At 41.1% G+C, this 18282-nt stretch overlaps 1 protein-coding gene across 1 annotated transcript; it reads left to right on the top strand.

Moving 5' to 3' along the window:
- Positions 1–15981: 15981 nt before the first annotated feature.
- Positions 15982–17691, top strand: LOC117916977 (BRD4-interacting chromatin-remodeling complex-associated protein-like). Its single transcript, XM_034833216.1, has 3 exons — positions 15982–16136; positions 16983–17353; positions 17417–17691. Exons 1-3 carry the CDS (start codon positions 15982–15984, stop codon positions 17689–17691), a joined length of 801 nt encoding a protein of 266 aa, XP_034689107.1.
- Positions 17692–18282: the final 591 nt, after the last annotated feature.

Below are 18282 nucleotides of genomic sequence, written 5' to 3'. Positions count from 1 at the left end.
AGGCTCTATAGGTACGCGGACTGTTTATTTCTCCAAGTGGCAGCCGTATGAATGTATCTCCTTTACGTGGAGATGTGTGTTGAATCTTCCTTCAAAGGAGTGGTGCGGCTATGGTGAGTTCCTCTACAACTTGCAGCCGTGTGGGTACCTTTGGAGAGGCATGAAATCTCAGTGCATGGTGTGGTTGTGGTGTGCTCTTCTTCAACTAGCAGTCATGTGGGTACCCTTGGAGAGGCATCAAATCTCAGTGCATGGTGCGGCTTCGTCAATGCATGGTGCGGTTGCCTCCACTTTCTTTTTTCAATGGTGCGACTACACCTTCTCACGCTCCAAAAAATAATAATCTTACTCTGGAAAATTCCTCTTCCTCCTCTCCCGACTGCCTCCTCTCCTCCTCAACGATAGCCTCCTATATCATTTTTTTCTTTCACCCCATTCTTTCTTTCTTTCCTTTTTCGTTTTCTTAATCTCTTCTCAATCCCCCATTCAACTCCTCTCTCCAGCCATGGTAATGGAAGGAGCAGCAGCCCACTCCCTTCCTCAATCCGGTGATCAGAAAAAAAATCTCCCCCTTTCCTTCATCACGCTTATCCCTTTCTTTTTTTGCATGTGAGTTGACTTTTATTTCCTTTTCTGAATTCCTCCTACTCTCTTTCTTGCAAAATACAGTCTGTCTATTCAATATGCCACCTCAATTCTTCCTAAAATATATCATCTCTTTTCCTTTTCCGTTTAAAATATGCTTTGACCCAAAACACTACCGAAACCTTCTTCCATCATCACATGATTCTTTTTCCAAAAGACAAATTACATTACCCTCTTTGCTGCTCATCATTTATTTTTTCATACATAATCTGAATCTTCCCTGTAACATGGCTCCATTCATTTTTTCCATATGTCTACTCTTGGAACCAATATGGTAGCTACCCACTCCGAGCTTCACATCATATGCACTTTCTTATCTTTCTATTGGTGGATTTCCTACAAAATTTCAAAGTTAATAGAGTAATAGTAATAATAATAATAATAATAATAATAATAATAATAATAATGAAAACGTTTAAACAAAATTATTAAATTAAACTGAATAAGTAAAGGCAAGTATTATGGAAAAGTGATAAAATAATAGGAAAATAAAATAAATAAAGAAATATACAAAATAATAAATAAAATAAAATAAACAAGAATATAAAGGTAAAAAAAAAAAAACAAAAAAGTCAAGCAATGTCATTTTACAAAAACGAGTCTTGCAAGTCATACAAGCCATGCAACCATGCAAACCATGCCCATGCAAAAAAAAAATGATCTAAATGGGCCTAAGGTGCCTAAATGGGCCTAGAATGCCTAAATTGGCCTAAGGTTACCTAAATGGGCCTAGGGTGCCTAAGTGGGCCTAGTGTCACGGACTTAGTCGTTCACTAAGCTTGTGCGGCACTTAGGCAAGTCAAGACGCTTGATCTTGCTAAGTCAGCCTTGATCCCCAATGCTTAGCTTGCTCGGCTAAGACACTTGCAACTCGAAAGCTTAAGAAGCTTAGTAGGCAACTCCTTAAAGAATGGAAGCTCTTTATTACTCAAAGAAGCCTTTACAAGTGCTTGGAAGCTCACTTGCTTGGTTAGGAAGTGATTTGGGCGGTGCCTTGGCCAAATGAGGGCCTCACCTATTTATAGGAACCAATGGAACTATTTGGAACCTTGGAGGATTCCTTACAAATCAAAAATATTCTAGAACATCCTACCTTATTCTATGTACAACCCTATGTACAAGAATATACAAGAGATCTTTAGAATCTTCTAGAAAGCCTTAGACTCCTCTCATGCCTTCCACCATAGTGTAGAGATGTGTGGACATCTCTAGGCATTTCTATAACCTTCCACACTCTTCCCACCAATGGCTTAGTGTAGATGGCTCTAGGAGTGTCCAGAAGTTTCCCTTCTCCTATATAAGCCCATGGGGAGGGTCATTTGAAGCATCCTGTGACACTCTCCTCCACCGATGTCGTCGACGTCCTCATCGTTGCCTCATTTTGAAACCCCTCGATGTGTTTCCAGAACTTTCTCAAGGCATCTGCATGTTCCCAACTTACCTGCCTCTTAGGTAGTCCTTTTCATCGGACTAGATACTCTATCACAGGAGGGACCCCTTGTCTCCTGGTGACCCGTTCAGCCAGGATATTCTTCACCTCCTTCTCCCGTGAGGCTCCATATGGATGCAGACCCGTGCGCTTTCGATGCTTAGAGTGCTGCTTCCTCTTACCCATTGAGTTCACCTTTCCCTTGGTGACCTCTTCCATGTGTGTGTGGGCTACCTCAGCTCGCTCCCCTTTTTCCTCCTTTACTTGCACCCCTGCTAGTAAGGAGGTCTTAGGCGTACTAGGCTTCGGGTTGAATTGGAGGGCACCTAGTAGCTGCATTGAGCCCATATGTGCTTCGTCCTCCTGCTCTCTCTCCTCGATCATGGCACTAAGCGCCTTCCTCTTTGGACAATCTCATGCCCAATGTGGACCGTCACATAGGAAGCATTTGATTTTAGGCGTGAATTCTTTCCTTTCCGCCTTACCCCTTCTTTCTCGGACGTTAGACGTCTTGCCTGATCCATTTTTAGGAGCATTGTGGTCCCTTGGAACCTCATCTCCCCCACCCATGGCGTGGCTATCCTCCAAAGACTCATTATTGGAGGAGTTTCCCCTCTTATAATCCGTTAAAGACTCTGCTACTGCCATAGCAGTGGCTAAGTCTTGAACACATCGGCGTCTTAATTCCTGCTCGGCCCACCCTTGTAGGTTATCCATGAAGTTGAATAATAACTCCTCCTCAGTCATGTTAGGAATCTCAAGCATGAGTGAAGAGAATTCCTTGACATAGTCGCGTATCGAGCCTGTGTGCTTGAGACGCCTCATGTTTTTCCTAGCCAGGTAAGCCACATCCTCGGGGTAGAACTGCCTCTTGATCTCCCTCTTAAAGTCCTCCCACGTCTCTATGGTGCAAATGTCTTTCTCTATATCGGAAAACCTTCGACACCACCATAGAGTAGTTGTGTCAGTAAGGTAGAGGGTTGCAGTTCTTACCTTAGCTGCCTCATCCGTCAATGCGATAGCCTCGAAGTATCGCTCCATATGCCATAAGAAGTTATCCAACTCTTTGGCATCCCGTTTGCCACTAAACCCATGTGGCTTCGACACCTCCACCCTAGATGCCTCATGTGTGGCCATAACCCATGCCGACACAGCAGCCTTATAGATGGCCAACTCTTGCCTAACCTCCTGGTCTCGGGACTCCATTCGAGTGGCCAAGGCTTCTATCCTTGACTCCATGCTAGCAAGCATGCTGAAGACCTTTCCTTGGAAGGACATGAACTCCTCGTGTGACACAGGCTGAACTTGTGAGACTTGTACCCCCTCACGAAGGTCTTGGATATGCTCCCTTAGATCCTCTAAGCCCTTCTCCATGCCTTGCTCGATCAAGTCCAACCCCTCCCGAGTGTTCGCCATGGCTAGCTCCACCTTGGCTAACCTTACCTCCATGTTGGCAACGGCATTACGAGATTTATCCTTCTTACCCTTGCCTCGTGCAGTAGGCTCGGTCTCCCTCCCACGGGTTTGCCCACTAGACTCATCCACGTTGGAGCCTGACATGCTTCCTTTACTATGCCCACCTCGTAACCGCGCTCTGATACCACTTGTCACGGACTTAGTCATTCACTAAGCTCGTGTGGCACTTAGGCAAGTCAAGACGCTTGATCTTGCTAAGTCAGCCTTGATCCCCAATGCTTAGCTTGCTCGACTAAGACACTTGCGACTCGAAAGCTTAAAAAGCTTAGTAGGCAACTCCTTAAAGAATGGAAGCTCTTTATTACTCAAAGAAGCCTTTACAAGTGCTTGGAAGCTCACTTGCTTGGTTAGGAAGTGATTTGGGTGGTGCCTTGGCCAAATGAGGGCCTCACCTATTTATAGGCACCAATGGAACTATTTGGAACCTTGGAGGATTCCTTACAAATCAAAAATATTCTAGAACATCCTACCCTATTCTATGTACAACCCTATGTACAAGAATATACAAGAGATCTTTAGAATCTTCTAGAAAGCCTTGGACTCCTCTCATGCCTTGCACCATAGTGTAGAGATGTGTGGACATCTCTAGGCATTTCTAGAACCTTCCACACTCTTCCTACCAATGGCTTAGTGTAGATGGCTCTAGGAGTCTCCAGAAGTTTCCCTTCTCCTATATAAGCCCATGGGGAGGGTCATTTGAAGCATCCTGTGACACTAGGGTGCCTAAAAGCTATCCTAAAAAAAAAACAAGAAAAAAAACCTAAGTCTAAGTTAGGGCTGCCAAGGGTCACAATAAGGGGTTAGATAATCCCTCAACCAAAGTCTCCGAGGTGGCTTAGAAAAGATAGGCTACACGAGTATTAATGGGCCACCAGGGAAATGCTATAAATGACATGTGCGAGGAAGACAAAATAGAGGGTCTACAATGACATGAGTGACTTTAGGTCGTGAGCTGAGGGCTCTAGATTCTATGAACAACTTAGGGTTGTGCATGACATAAACAACTTCGGGTCATGAGCTTAAGGCTCTAGAATCTATGACTAGCTTAGGATGACATGAATGATTCCGGGCTATGTGCTCAGGGCTCTAGTTGTTATAAATAGCTTAAGGCTGTGGTGGACATGAATGACTCTAGGTCGTGAGCTCAAGGCTCTAAATGCTATAAAAAGCTCAGGATGATGGATGACATGAATGCCTTCGGGTCATGAGCTTAAGGCTCTAAATGCTACAAAGAGCTCAAGATTATGGATTATATGACCTAGTCCATGTCGTGAGCTTACAGCTATGGATGCTATGAGCAGCACAAAGATATGGATGATATGAATGATTCTGCATCATGAGCTCAAGGCTATGGATGGCATGAACGACTCCTAGTCGTGATCTCTAGTCTTTAAATACTATGAACAGCTCAAGCTATGGTTGACATGAACGACTCTGGGTCGTGAGCTCAAGGCTCTAGATGCTATGAATATCTTAGAGTTGTGGATGACACGAACTAATCCAGGTCATGAGCTCAAGGTTCTGGATCCTATGAACAACTTAAGGTTGTGGATGACATGAGCTGCTCAGGGTCATTAACTTAAGGCTCTAGATGATATGAACAGCTCAAGGTTTTAGATGATATGAATAACTCAGGATTCCATGAGGTGAAGCCTCTAGATGGTATGAATTATTCTTTGTCGTGAACCTATGGCTCTAAATGATATGAATAGATCAGGGTTGTGGATGACATGAACGACTCCGGTTCATGAGCTTAGGGCTCTAGATTATATGAACAACTGAGGTTTGTGGTTGACATGAATGACTCTGGGTCACGAGCTGAGGGATATGGATACTATAAATAGTTTAGCATTATGGATGATATGAACAACTAAGGATCCCATGAGTTCAGGCCTTTAAATGCTATGAACAACTCAAGGCTTTGGATGATATGAACGATACTGCTTCATAAGCTCAAGGTTGTGGATGACATGAATGACTCTGAGTGATAAGCTCAAGGCTTCAGATACTATGAATAGCTCAAGGCTATGGTTGACATGAATGAATTTGGGTCGTGAGCTCAGGGCTCTTAATGCTATGAATAGCTCACTCACAGTTGTGGATCATATAAAAGACTTGGGATCTCATGAACTCAAGCCTTAAGATGTTATAAACAACTCAAGGCTCAGGATGATATGAACGATTCTTGGTAGTGAGCCTATGGCTTGAAATCCTATGAACAACTCAAGGTCATGGATGACATGAATGACTCCAGGTTGTGAGCTCAAGGCTCTAGATGCTATGAATAATTTAAGGTTGTGGTTGACTTGACCTACTTTGATTCGTGAGCTTAGGGCTCTCAATGCTATGAACAGCTCAAGGTTATGGATGATATGAACAACTCGGGATCCCGTGAGATCAAGCCTCTAGAGTTTATGAATAGCATAGGGATGTGGATGATATAAACGATTCTTAGTCATGAACCCATGACTCTAAATTCTATGAACAACTTAAGGTTGTGGATGATATGAACAACTCTAGCTTGTTATCTAATAACTCTAGATGTTATGACCAACTCAGGGCTGGTTTTGACAGGAACAACTCTAGGTTGTGAGCTTAGGGTTGTGGATCTTATGAACAACTCAGGGTTGTGGATGATATGAATGACTCAAGATCCCATGATCTCAAGCTTCTATATACTATGAACAACTCAGTGTTGTGGATGAAATGAGCTACTTTGGGTCATTAACTCAAAGCTCTGAATGCTATGAACGGCTTAAGGTTGTGGATGACTCAAGATCCCATGAGCTCAAGCCTTTAAATCCTATGAACAACTAAGGGTGTGGATGATATGAATGATTCGTGGTCATGAGCCCATGGCTTTAAATTCTATGAACAACTCAAGGTTACAATTGACATGAATGACTCCGGGTCGTGAGCTTAGGGCTCTAAATGATACGAAGAGATCAAGGTTGTACATGACATGAACAACTTCGAAACCTAACCTAACGACTCTAGATGCAATGAACAACTCTAGGTTGTGATGGACATGCATGACTCCGAGTCTTGAGCTCAAGGCTATAAATGCTATGAAAAGCTCAGGCTTGTGGATGACATAAACAACTTAGGGTCATTAGCTCAAGGCTTTAGATGTCATACACTACTCAAGGTTGTGGTCGAAAATAACAACTCCTAGTCTTGAGCTCAGGGTTTTAGATGTTATGAAAAGCTCACTATGGTGAATAACATGAACAACTCTAGGTTATGACCTCAGGGCTCCAGATGCTATGAATAGCTTAAGGCTATGGATGACATGAACGAGTCTGAGTTGTGAGCTCAAGGCTCTAAATAATATGAACTATTCATAACTTTGGTTAACAGGAATGACTATGGGTTATGAGATCAAGGCTTTAAATGCTATGAACAACTCAACATTATGGATTATATGAATGACTCAGTATCCCGTGAGCTTAGGTGTCTTGATGCTAAGAATAGCTCAAAGGTGTGGATGATATGAACGGTTTTGCATCATGAGCTTAGGGCTCTAGATGTTATGAACAACTTAGGCTTGTGGATGACATGAGTGACTTTAGGTCATGAGCTCAAGGCTTTAGATACTATGAACAACTCAGGGCTATGGTTGACATGAAAGACTCCAGATCATGAGATCAAAGCTCTAAACACTATGAATAGCTCTAGGGTTGTGGATGACATGAGCTACTTTGGGCCGTGAACTCAGGGCTAAAGATGCTATGAACAACTCTAAGTTGTGATCGACATGAACAACTTTGAGATGTGAGCTTAGGGCTTTAGATGTTATGAAAAGCTCAGGGTTGTCGATGACATGAAAGACTACATTTCATGAGCTCATGGGTTGTGGATGACGTGAGCTACTCTGGATCGTGAGCTTAAGGCTCTAAATGCTATGAACAACTTTAGGTTACGGTTGACATGAAAGACACTAGGTCATAAGCTCACGACTTTATATGTTATGAACAACTGGGGCCTATCAATGACATGAAAGACTCCAGTTTATAAGCTAAGGGCCCTAGATGCTATGAACGACTCTGAGCTATGGTTGACATGAACAACTCTGGGTCTCGAGCTCAAGGCTCTTGATGCTATAAATAACACAAGGTTGTGGATGACATGAGCTACTCTAGGCCATGAGCTCAGGGCTCTGGATGCTATGAACAGCTCTGGCCTATGGTTGACATGAACAACTTTGAGTCATGAGCTCAGGGTTGTAGATGCTATGAACAACTCAGGGTTGTCGATGACATGAAGGGCAATAGGTCGTGAGGTCAGATCTAGATACTATGAACAGCTCTAGTGATTACTACTCAAAAAGTGCTATTTTACAGCTTGTAATTAACTCTTTTAAACACTTTTGAGTAGTAGTTTTTACATTTTAACTCAATTGGCATGTTAAGGACCCTTGCAATCGTTTCTAATCAAATTGTGTTAAGTTTTGGTGTTTTGATAGCTTTTTTATCACCAAAGCAATCCAAGAATGAGGGAGATCTTTATATGGTTCATGGAAAAGCATGTTGAAGCTCAAATTCATGAAGAAACTAAGCTTTGGAGATTCATAACCCTTTGCCAAAGCTAAACGAGGATGCAAGGAAGAAAATCACAGAAGAAATCAACCATCCAGCAATTTCGCAAGTTGTGGAATTCAACTTGCGAAATTTTCGCAACTTGCGAAATAGGAAGAGGAAAGGAATTGCTGCAGGACAGAGAGCTGATAAGTTGCAAGACAATTTCACAACTTGCGAAATGGACAATTCCAACTTGCGAAATTTTCACAAGTTGCATTTGAACTTCCCAAATCCACCTGTAATCTGAGATATTTGCGCATCGACTCCATTTGATATTTATCTTCAAATATTTATGTGTAAATCCCTATTTTCTCATTGTAACCCACCAATGACAAGTTTTCTTGGTTGGGAAGTTAGCACGAGGGGTGAATAGCCTCTCTATATAATATCTATTATAATTTTCTTTTAAAAATAGATCTCTCGGGATTTTTTCTCATAGATGAAACTTTGTATAGTTTTATGAAGAGTAATACACAGAGCTCTACTTTACCTTACCTTCTCATTTTTTTTTTCTCTTTTATTTTTATTTCTAGCAAATCAAACTCTGATGATGTTTTCCCAGAGGATTTGTGGCTAAGCTTTTTGTTTCTTTGAGTGAAGGAAGCTAGGTAAGGTTCCAAATACAAAAGTGGAAGTTTCGTTGTTTCAGTTTTTAATGAAGAGAAAGTGTGACCCGTTAATGGTTTTTATCTTTTTAGTTAACTTAAAATCCCTTAAAATCACCTGGGCCAACACTTGGTAAGGCAAGTGGACTTCATCCATTGAGATCCATTAGTTTATCTCTTGTGAGCCTCTGGGAGGTGGTTTAAAGGCAGGATTATCTAGAATAGCCAACACTTGGTAAGCTTTTGGACTCCCAGGAGACATCCATTAGTTATCTCTTGCAAGCTTTTGACGGGTAATCCAAGGTTAAGGATCACCTTGAATGGCCAATACTAAGTGAAAGGTATGAACCATTGCAAGACGATTTAGTGACAGGGATTTAGTGTTTGAAACCATTAAGGGGAAGCGTTTGTACCACACCGGTTCGGGAAATAACTATATGTTAAATCCCCAATGCGAGGAAAAGATCCAAGTGATCGGAATCTCATTTTTTGTATAAGGAACTTGAGCCTTGTGATCTAAAACTCCAAGAAGAATTTTTCTTTGTAAGTAATTTCAGTTACTTTATTTTGGGTTTCACTTAAAACCAACCTTTTCAAACATACTTATGTTTTCTTTTAAAGCTAACCTTGAAAAGAAAAAGCATCAATTCAGTTTTTAAACTAATATCAGTTGTAATTTGAAAACCCATCCCTGTGGACGATCCTAGAGCCACTATGCTATGCTAGCAAATGCTACCCTAGTATATGGTGAAATAGGTTTACAAATTTTGTTGATTACTCCCGTCTGAGGACCAAAATCAAAGTACACCAGTTGATTGAACACCAATCAACAGGGCATACACCAGCTGGGCACAAATCAAATGACGTCGTTGCCAGGGATGGTGCCAACTTTACAGTGATATAACCTTTTCCAAAACACTTGTGATCTTCATCACAAGTTTGGTGACTTTTCTTTTCTTTTACTAACTCTTTTTAATTGTTTCTTTTACTTGTTTGTATTTTAGCGTATCTTTTAATATAGTTTTTAGTTAATCTTAGTTTTTTGTAGTATTGTTTTCTTTTGTTTTCTTTGTTTTTGTTACAGTTGTTACTAGTTGTGTATGCCATATTGGATACGAGATAGTGGAGGAAGACTTGTGAAAATGTAAACACCTCACGAAACAAAGTTGGAATTGTGCTTGAACATCATGGAAGCTACACTTGAAGATCAGCATAGTCACCATGGTCAGCAAGACAATCCCAATGCATTCAGATCAATGAGAGACCACATGCATCCACCTCGTATGAGTGCACCATCATGCATAGTGCCTCCTATAGAGCAGCTAGTAATTAGACCGCATATTGTGCCACTTCTACCTACTTTCCATTGGATGGAAAGTGAGAATCCCTATGCGCATATAAAAGAATTTGAAGATATTTGTAATACATTCCAAGAGGGAGGAGCTTCAATCGACTTGATGAGGCTAAAGTTATTTCCTTTCACTCTGAAGGATAAGGCCAAGGAGTTTCCGAACTTGGACTAATTTGCAAGCTGAATTTCTCAAGAAAATTTTCCCTACTCATAGGACTAATGGCTTGAAAAGACAAATTTTAAACGTCTCGGCTAAGGAGAATGAGAAATTCTATGAGTGTTAGGAGGGATACATGGAAGCTATCAATGCTTGTCCTCACCATGGCTTTGATACATGGCTATTGGTGAGCTACTTTTATGAGGGTATGTCTTCCTCAATGAAGCAAATCCTAGAGACTATGTGTGGAGGAGATTTCATGAGTAAGAATCCGGAGGAAGTCATGGATTTCTTAAATTATGTTGCTGAAGTTTCAAGAGGATGGGATGAACCGAATAGGGGAGAAGTGGGAAAAATGAAGTCTCAACCAAATGCTCTTAATGCTAAGGCTGGGATGTATACCTTGAACAAAGATATTGACATGAAAGCAAAAGTTGTAGCTATGACAAGAAGATTGGAGGAGCTAGAACTGAAAAAGATACGTGAAGTGCAAGTCGTTTCTGAAACACTAGTGCAAGTTATGCCCTATTCCATTTATCAATCGTATGAGCACTTGGTGGAGAAGTGTCCTACAATTCTAGCTGTTAGAGAAATGTTTGGAGATCAAGCGAATGTTATTGGACAATTCAAACCCAATAACAATGCTTTATATGGAAATACCTACAATTCAAATTGGAGGAACCATCCAAATTTCTCCTGGAAACCAAGAGCACTTCAATACATGCAACCAGGCCAAGCATCTCAACAAGCTTCAAATCTTGAGCAAGCAATAGTGAATCTAAGCAAGGTCGTGGGAGATTTTGTTGGAGACTAGAAATCCATCAATGCTCAACTCAATCAAAGAATCGATAGTGAAGAGAATACATTAAATAAAAGGATGGATGGAATGCAAAATGATCCATCTCAGAAGATAGATAATCTCCAATACTCAATCTCAAGGCTCACCAACCTTAACATAGTGCAAGAGAAGGGAAGGTTTCCTTCTCAACCTCACCAAAACCTCAACGGTATCCATGAAGTGGAGGCTCATGAGGGAGAATCTTCATAGGTGAGGGACGTCAAAGCCATGATCACTCTGAGGAGTGGTAAAGGGGTTGAACTGCCAACGCCCAAGCCACATGATGAAACAGAGAGTGAAAAAGAGACAAAGAAAATGGAGGAAATCAAAGGAAAGAAGAAATAGAGCAGTGGAAGGAAAGAGGACCATGATTCAACAGTGAATGAAGATTCGGAGAAGATAGTTATCAATGGAGATGTGATGAAGAAACACATGCCTCCACCTTTTCCTCAAGCTTTGCATGGGAAAAAGGGAATCAGTAATGCATCATAAATTCTTGAAGTGTTGAGGCAAGTGAAGGTCAACATCCCATTGCTAGACATGATCAAACAAGTGCTGACTTATGCAAAATTCTTGAAGGACTTGTGCACTATCAAAAGAGGGTTGAATGAGAACAAGAAATACTTCTTGACTGAGCAAGTAAGTGCCATCATACAGTGCAAATCTCCAATGAAGTACCAAGATCCGGGCTGCCCTAATATCTCAGTGATGATTGGAGGGAAGTTAGTGGAGAAAGCTTTGTTAGACTTAGGGGCAAGTGTGAATTTACTACCCTACTCTGTCTACAAGCAATTGGGACTTGGTGAATTGAAGCCAACATCAATCACTCTATCTCTAGCAGATAGATCAATGAATATTCCAAGAGGGAGGATTGAAGATATCTTAGTTCAAGTTGACAATTTCTACTATCCAGTGGATTTTGTTGTTCTTGATACGGACCCAATTTTCAAGGAAACTAATTATGCTCCTATCGTACTTGGAAGACCATTCCTAGCTACATCAAATGCAATCATGAATTGTAGGAATGGACTCATGCAACTCATGTTTGGTAACATGACATTGAAGCTCAATATCTTTTATATATGCAAGAAGCCAACCAATCCGGAAGAAGAAGAGGGTCCAGAAGAGGTGTGCATCATTGACACTTTAGTGGAGAAGCATTGTAATCAGAAAATACAAGAGAAGTTGAATGAAAGTCTTGGGGATCTTGATGAAGGGTTACCTGAACCCTCATATTTGCTTGCTATTCTACTACTTTAGAGGAGGATAGAAGAAATTCTACCTTTGTTCAATGAGGAGGAGGCACAAAAAGTGGTTAAAGAGGAGTCCCTAAAGCTTAGTCTGAAGCCACTACCCACAAAGTTGAAGTATGCATACCTAGAAGAGAATAAAAAGTGCCCTGTTGTTATATCTTCATCTCTTACCACTCCTCAGGATGAGTGTTTACTTGAAATTCTCAGGAGATGTAAGAAAGCAATAGGATGGCAAATATCTGACTTGAAAGTTATCAACCCTTTAGTCTGTACACATAATATATAAGCCAGTTCGTCAACCTCAAAGAAGATTGAATCCTCATATGCAAGAGGTGATGCGAGCTGAGGTTCTTAAGCTACTTCAGGCCAGTATTATCTACCCCATATCAAATAGCCCATAGGTGAGTCCTACTCAAGTAGTGCCAAAGAAATCAGGGATCACAGTAGTGTAAAATGATAAGGAAGAAGAAGTTGCTACACACCTCACTTCAGGTTGGAGGGTGTGTATTGATTATAGAAAATTGAATGTTGTGACAAGGAAGGATCATTTTCCATTGCCATTTATTAATCATGTGTTGGAGAGAGTCTCAGGCCATCCTTTCTATTGTTTCTTGGACGACTACTCCGGGTATTTTCAAATAGAAATTGATGTTGAAGACTAGAAAAAGACAACTTTCACATGTCCATTTGGAACATATGCCTACAGAAGAATGCCTTTTGGTTTATGCAATGCACCTGCAACATTCCAACGATGTATGTTAAGCATTTTCAGTGATATGCTGGAGCGTATTATGGAAGTTTTTATGGATGATATCACCATATATGGAAGCACATTTGAGGAATGCTTAGTCAACCTGGAAGTTGTTCTGAACCGATGCATTGAAAAGGACTTAGTGCTTAACTGGGAGAAATGCCATTTTATGGTACATCAAGGAATTGTCCTTGGCCACATCATCTCCAAGAAAGGCATTGAAGTTGATAAAGCAAAGGTGGAACTTATTGCCAAATTGCCATCCCCAACAACTATAAAAGGAGTAAGGCAATTCCTTGGCCATGTTGGGTTCTACAGGAGGTTTATTAAAGATTTTTCTAAACTTTCAAAACCTCTTTGTGAACTATTGGTGAAGGATGCTAAATTTGTATGGCATGAGAGATGTCAAAAGAGTTTTGAGCAACTGAAGCAGTTTTTGACAACCGCTCCAATAGTGAGGGCTCCTAACTGGCAACTGCCTTTTGAAGTGATGTGTGATGCTAGTGACTTTGCTATAGGAGCTATTCTTGGTCAAAGAGAGGATGAAAAGCCCTATGTGATCTACTATGCAAGCAAAACATTGAACGAAGCGCAAAGAAACTACACAACCATAGAGAAAGAATTGTTGGCTGTAGTTTTTGCCTTGGACAAATTTTCTGCTTATCTGGTAGGGTCTTTCATTGTGGTTTTCACTGACCACTCAACTTTGAAGTACTTATTGACAAAGCACGATGCAAAAGCAAGGCTGATTAGATGGATTCTTTACTACAAGAGTTCAATCTCCAAATCAAAGATAAGAAAGGAATGGAGAATATGATAGCTAACTACCTTTCAAGGCTAGCTATAGCACATAATTCCCATGGTTTGTCTATTAATGATGATTTTTCGGAGGAGTCACTCATGTTGTTAGAAGATGCTCCTTGGTATGCTCACATTGCCAACTATCTAGTTACTGGTGAAGTTCCAAGTGAGTGGAAAGCACAAGATAGGAATCACTTCTTTGCAAAAATTCATGCCTACTATTGGGAAGAACCTTTTCTTTTCAAGTGTTGTGCAGATCAAATAATAAGGAAGTGTGTCCTTGAACAAGAGCAACAAGGGATCCTCAGTCATTGCCACAAAAGTGCATGTGGAGGCCACTTTGCCTCTTAGAAAACAACCATGAAGGTGTTGCAATCAGGTTTCAGTTGGCCATCACTTTTCAAAGATGCTCACACCATGTGCAGGAGCTGTGATAGATGCCAAAGGCTTGGGAAGTTAACACGTAGGAACCAAATGCCTAAGAACCCCATTTTAATAGTTGATCTTTTTGATGTTTGGGGCATTGACTTCATGGGACCTTTCCCTATGTCTTTTGGTAACTCTTGCACTTTGGTGAGGGTAGACTATGTTTCTAAATGGGTTGAGGCAATCCTGTGTAAACATAATGACTATAGAGTTGTTCTCAAGTTTCTCAAAGAGAACATCTTCTCAAGATTTGGAGTGCCCAAGGCCATAATCAATAATGGAGGTACTCATTTTTGCAACAAGCCTTTTGAAACTCTCTTAGCCAAGTATGGGGTGAAGCACAAGGTAGCTACACCTTACCACCCTCAGACTTCTGGGCAAGTTGAGTTAGCAAACAGGGAAATCAAGAATATACTGATGAAGGTGGTGAACAAGAGCAGAAGAGATTGGTCTGTTAAGCTCCATGATTCACTATGGGCATACAAAACAACTTACAAGACTATTCTTGGCATGTCTCCGTATCGCCTAGTCTATGGAAAAGCATGCCATCTCCCTGTGGAAGTTGAATACAAGCCTTGGTGGGCATTTAAGAAGGTAAACATGGACTTGAATAGAGCCGAGATGAAGAGGTGCTTAGACCTTAATGAGATGGAGGAATTGAGAAATGATGCCTACATCAATTCCAAAATTGCAAAACAAAGTATGAAGAGGTGGCATGATGAGTTAATCTCCAACAAAGAATTTCAAAAGGGACAGAGAGTCTTACTCTATGACTCTAGGCCCCACATCTTTCCAGGAAAGCTAAAATCAAGGTGGATAGGCCCTTTCATTATTCACCAAGTGCATTCCAATGGAGTAGTGGAACTACTAAATTCCAACAACATAGACACTTTCAAAGTCAATGGCCACCGTCTCAATCCATTCATGAAGCCTTTCAATCAAGACAAGGAGGAAGTCAGTCTCCTTGAGCCACAGCAATCTTAACCAAAAAGGGGTAGATGGACTTAGTCTTTCTGAAGACTAACCAAAGTCCATGTTTTTATTTCAATTTTGTTGATTTAAAAGCTTTATTATTTGTTTTAATTTTAATTATAGTTTTAATTTATTTTATTTTGATCTAACTTAGACTTTTTGGATGATCATAATTAGGAGGAACTTCAAAGGAATTGGAGGAAAGCCTTAAAGAACCAAAGAAGGAGAAAAAGGCGGAAAAACAGAGCAATATTTTAACTTGCGAAAATGGGGGCCAACTTGCGAAATCCTCAAAGCTCAAATTCATAAGTCCACTATTCAACTTGCGAAAATTTTCGCAGCCTCTGAAAACACCTCTAGGCACACGTGTCCCATTTCGCAAGTTCAAAATCCATTTTCGTAGCCTACGAATCACCTTGCGAATTAAGTTACAAAATAGGGCAACTTGCGAATTCCAGTCAACTTGTGAAAATGCCAACCGTCGTTTAAATTCCTATTTAAACCTTTGATGTCTTCCATTTTCATTTCGCACAGCCACTCCAAGTTGCAAAAAAGCCCTATCAAGTTGCAATGCCCAAATTCTAGAGCATCTCCTCCATTGGAAGCCTTGAGGTCGTGCGTCTGAAGAGGAAGCACTCCACGCACCCAACAAGCACCCAAATGAACACAAGCTAAGCAATTCCTCTCCATTTCAGCCATGGCCAAGACAAGAGGAGCCCACGTCATGTCTCCATCAACTCGCAATCCAAGGCTAAGAGCTTCACTTGCGCGAGATTCCACATCCGAGGCTCCACATGCCTCTACCATTCCACCTTCTGAGGGTGGAGTGCCATCTAGCCCTCCTCAACGCAGGTACGAGACGAGTAGACCACCCACTACACCTAGGGCAAGCACTTCGCGCCCTAAGAGATCAGTTCGTCGCCCTCTTACAAAGAAAGCCAAAGTTTCAGGCCCAGGAGAGTCATCTACACCTCTACAACCTCAGTCGCCTACTACAGAGTCTTAGATTCCTTCTAGGATGACTCCAGAAGCGATTATCAAGCGACCTATGGTTACACAGCCACCTATGGAGGGAAATTTGGGTTGCCGAGCCAGGCCATTCCACTCTGAGCTATGTTTTGATTTGGAGACGTTCAGACAGTAGTCGGAGCTCAGAGATTCATTATGCCTACTACAGAGATACCATTTGGAGCACCTGATGACTCCTAGGGACTTCTTCTATCCCAAAGTAGCACTAGACTTCTATCAGTCTATGACTATTCGTCGCGTCCGAGATCCTACTGTCATCCACTTTACTATTGATGGATGCCATGGTATCCTTGGAGCTAGACACATTGTAGAGGCCCTGCATATTCCATATAAGACTATGAGTCCAGTAGATTTTAGAGAGTGGTCTCATTTTTCTCAAAGGCACATGGTCCATGTATTGTCCAAGGGGACCTCTACACGCTCATTTCTTCTTAGGAAGGCGTTTCCACCTGGGAAGCTCTTTCTAGATGTGGTGCTGCGCTCCAACATATTTCCACTTCAGCATATGGTGCAAAGGAAATGAGCTATATTGGAGGCTTTATTCCAGATATCAGAGGGTTTCTACTTTGGCCCTCATCATTTGATTATGACCTTTCTTCTCTACTTTGAAGAGAAGGTCCATAGGAAGAAGCTCCAGAGAGCAGATGCCATTCCATTACTTTTTCCCAGGCTGCTCTGTCAGATATTAGAGCATTTGGGCTATCCTTCTGAGCCTCAGCTTGAGCATTGCCATATTTTTCGAGAGCTATTCACTCTCGACAAATGGAATCATTTGACGACCTATGTTGCACCTCGAAGAGCCCCAGATATGCCAATACCTCTAGAGTTACCACAGGATGAGCAGCCACCACAGGCACAACATGCTAAGATACCTATAGAGATCATACCACCCGCCCCTGCAGCACCTCTTATAGTGCCCACGCCTGAGGCTACATCTTCTACTCTTCCTACCACTTCTAAAGCTCCACTAATTGTACCAGCTACATCATCACCTTCTCCATCTGATTCCTCTATCACCATATCAAGTTCAGAGTTTAAAGGTCTATGTCATACTTTGTAGACATTGAGCACCACTCAAGGTGCTCTCTTCCAACATATGGCAGTCATACGTGCACGTCAGGATCAGCTTATTGCCATGCAAACCCAGCATACTACCATCCTTAGACAGATACAGCAACATTTGGGTATTTTGCCACCACCTGAGTATGATATGCCTGGCCCATCAAAGCCTACAGCTCCATCTGAGGTGGCTACTCCAGCAGAGCAGACTATACCTCATGAGGAGACTACTACAGTAAAGGTCGAGACTCCGATCCAGAGCACTCAGGAGACCACAGCAGAGCCATCGTCTCCACATGATCCCCCCACCACTACCTGATCATCTATCTACTTTTTGTATTTAATTATTATAGTAGAATTCTTAATCCCATGTTTTTTATGTTTTATATACTGAGATTGAATGTATTACTGGTGCATATTTCATATTGTACTTTCTTAAAGTAATACATATCCATCATTTTTTAGTATACTTGGCATATTTTTATTTTATTTTCTCTACTCATTTTTATTTATTTATTTATTTTGTTTTTTGAATCATGTGGTTTCTCCTATACAATTCAGACTCTATTCCACTACGGAGGTACCACTTCCTCTTTTTATTTTCAATTGCTCTTCAAACATTGAGGGCAATGTTCAACATGGTTGGGGGGCGTTGACGAAGGAAGTATTGTTTATAATGCTAGGTTATAAATGGTAATTTAGTTACTTTTTGTTTAAATTTTTTTTTTAAAAAAAATTGAATACTCTTCATGGTTATCAAGGAAAATTCTCAAAATGAAATGGGAGAAATTGAATTTTTGTCTTTTTACTTGACTTAAAGTTTGTATTATGCTTATTAAAGTTGATGAATTGTTGAAAATTCTATTGAATTCAACCTTATTTCTTCCACTTTAAGCTTACCACACACTGT

This window comes from Vitis riparia, chromosome 6 (genome assembly GCF_004353265.1).
Source record: "Vitis riparia cultivar Riparia Gloire de Montpellier isolate 1030 chromosome 6, EGFV_Vit.rip_1.0, whole genome shotgun sequence".
In the NCBI taxonomy this organism is placed as follows: Eukaryota; Viridiplantae; Streptophyta; class Magnoliopsida; order Vitales; family Vitaceae; genus Vitis; species Vitis riparia.
Note: the sequence above shows the minus strand (reverse complement) of the source record. Positions and strands in the feature narration are given on the sequence as shown.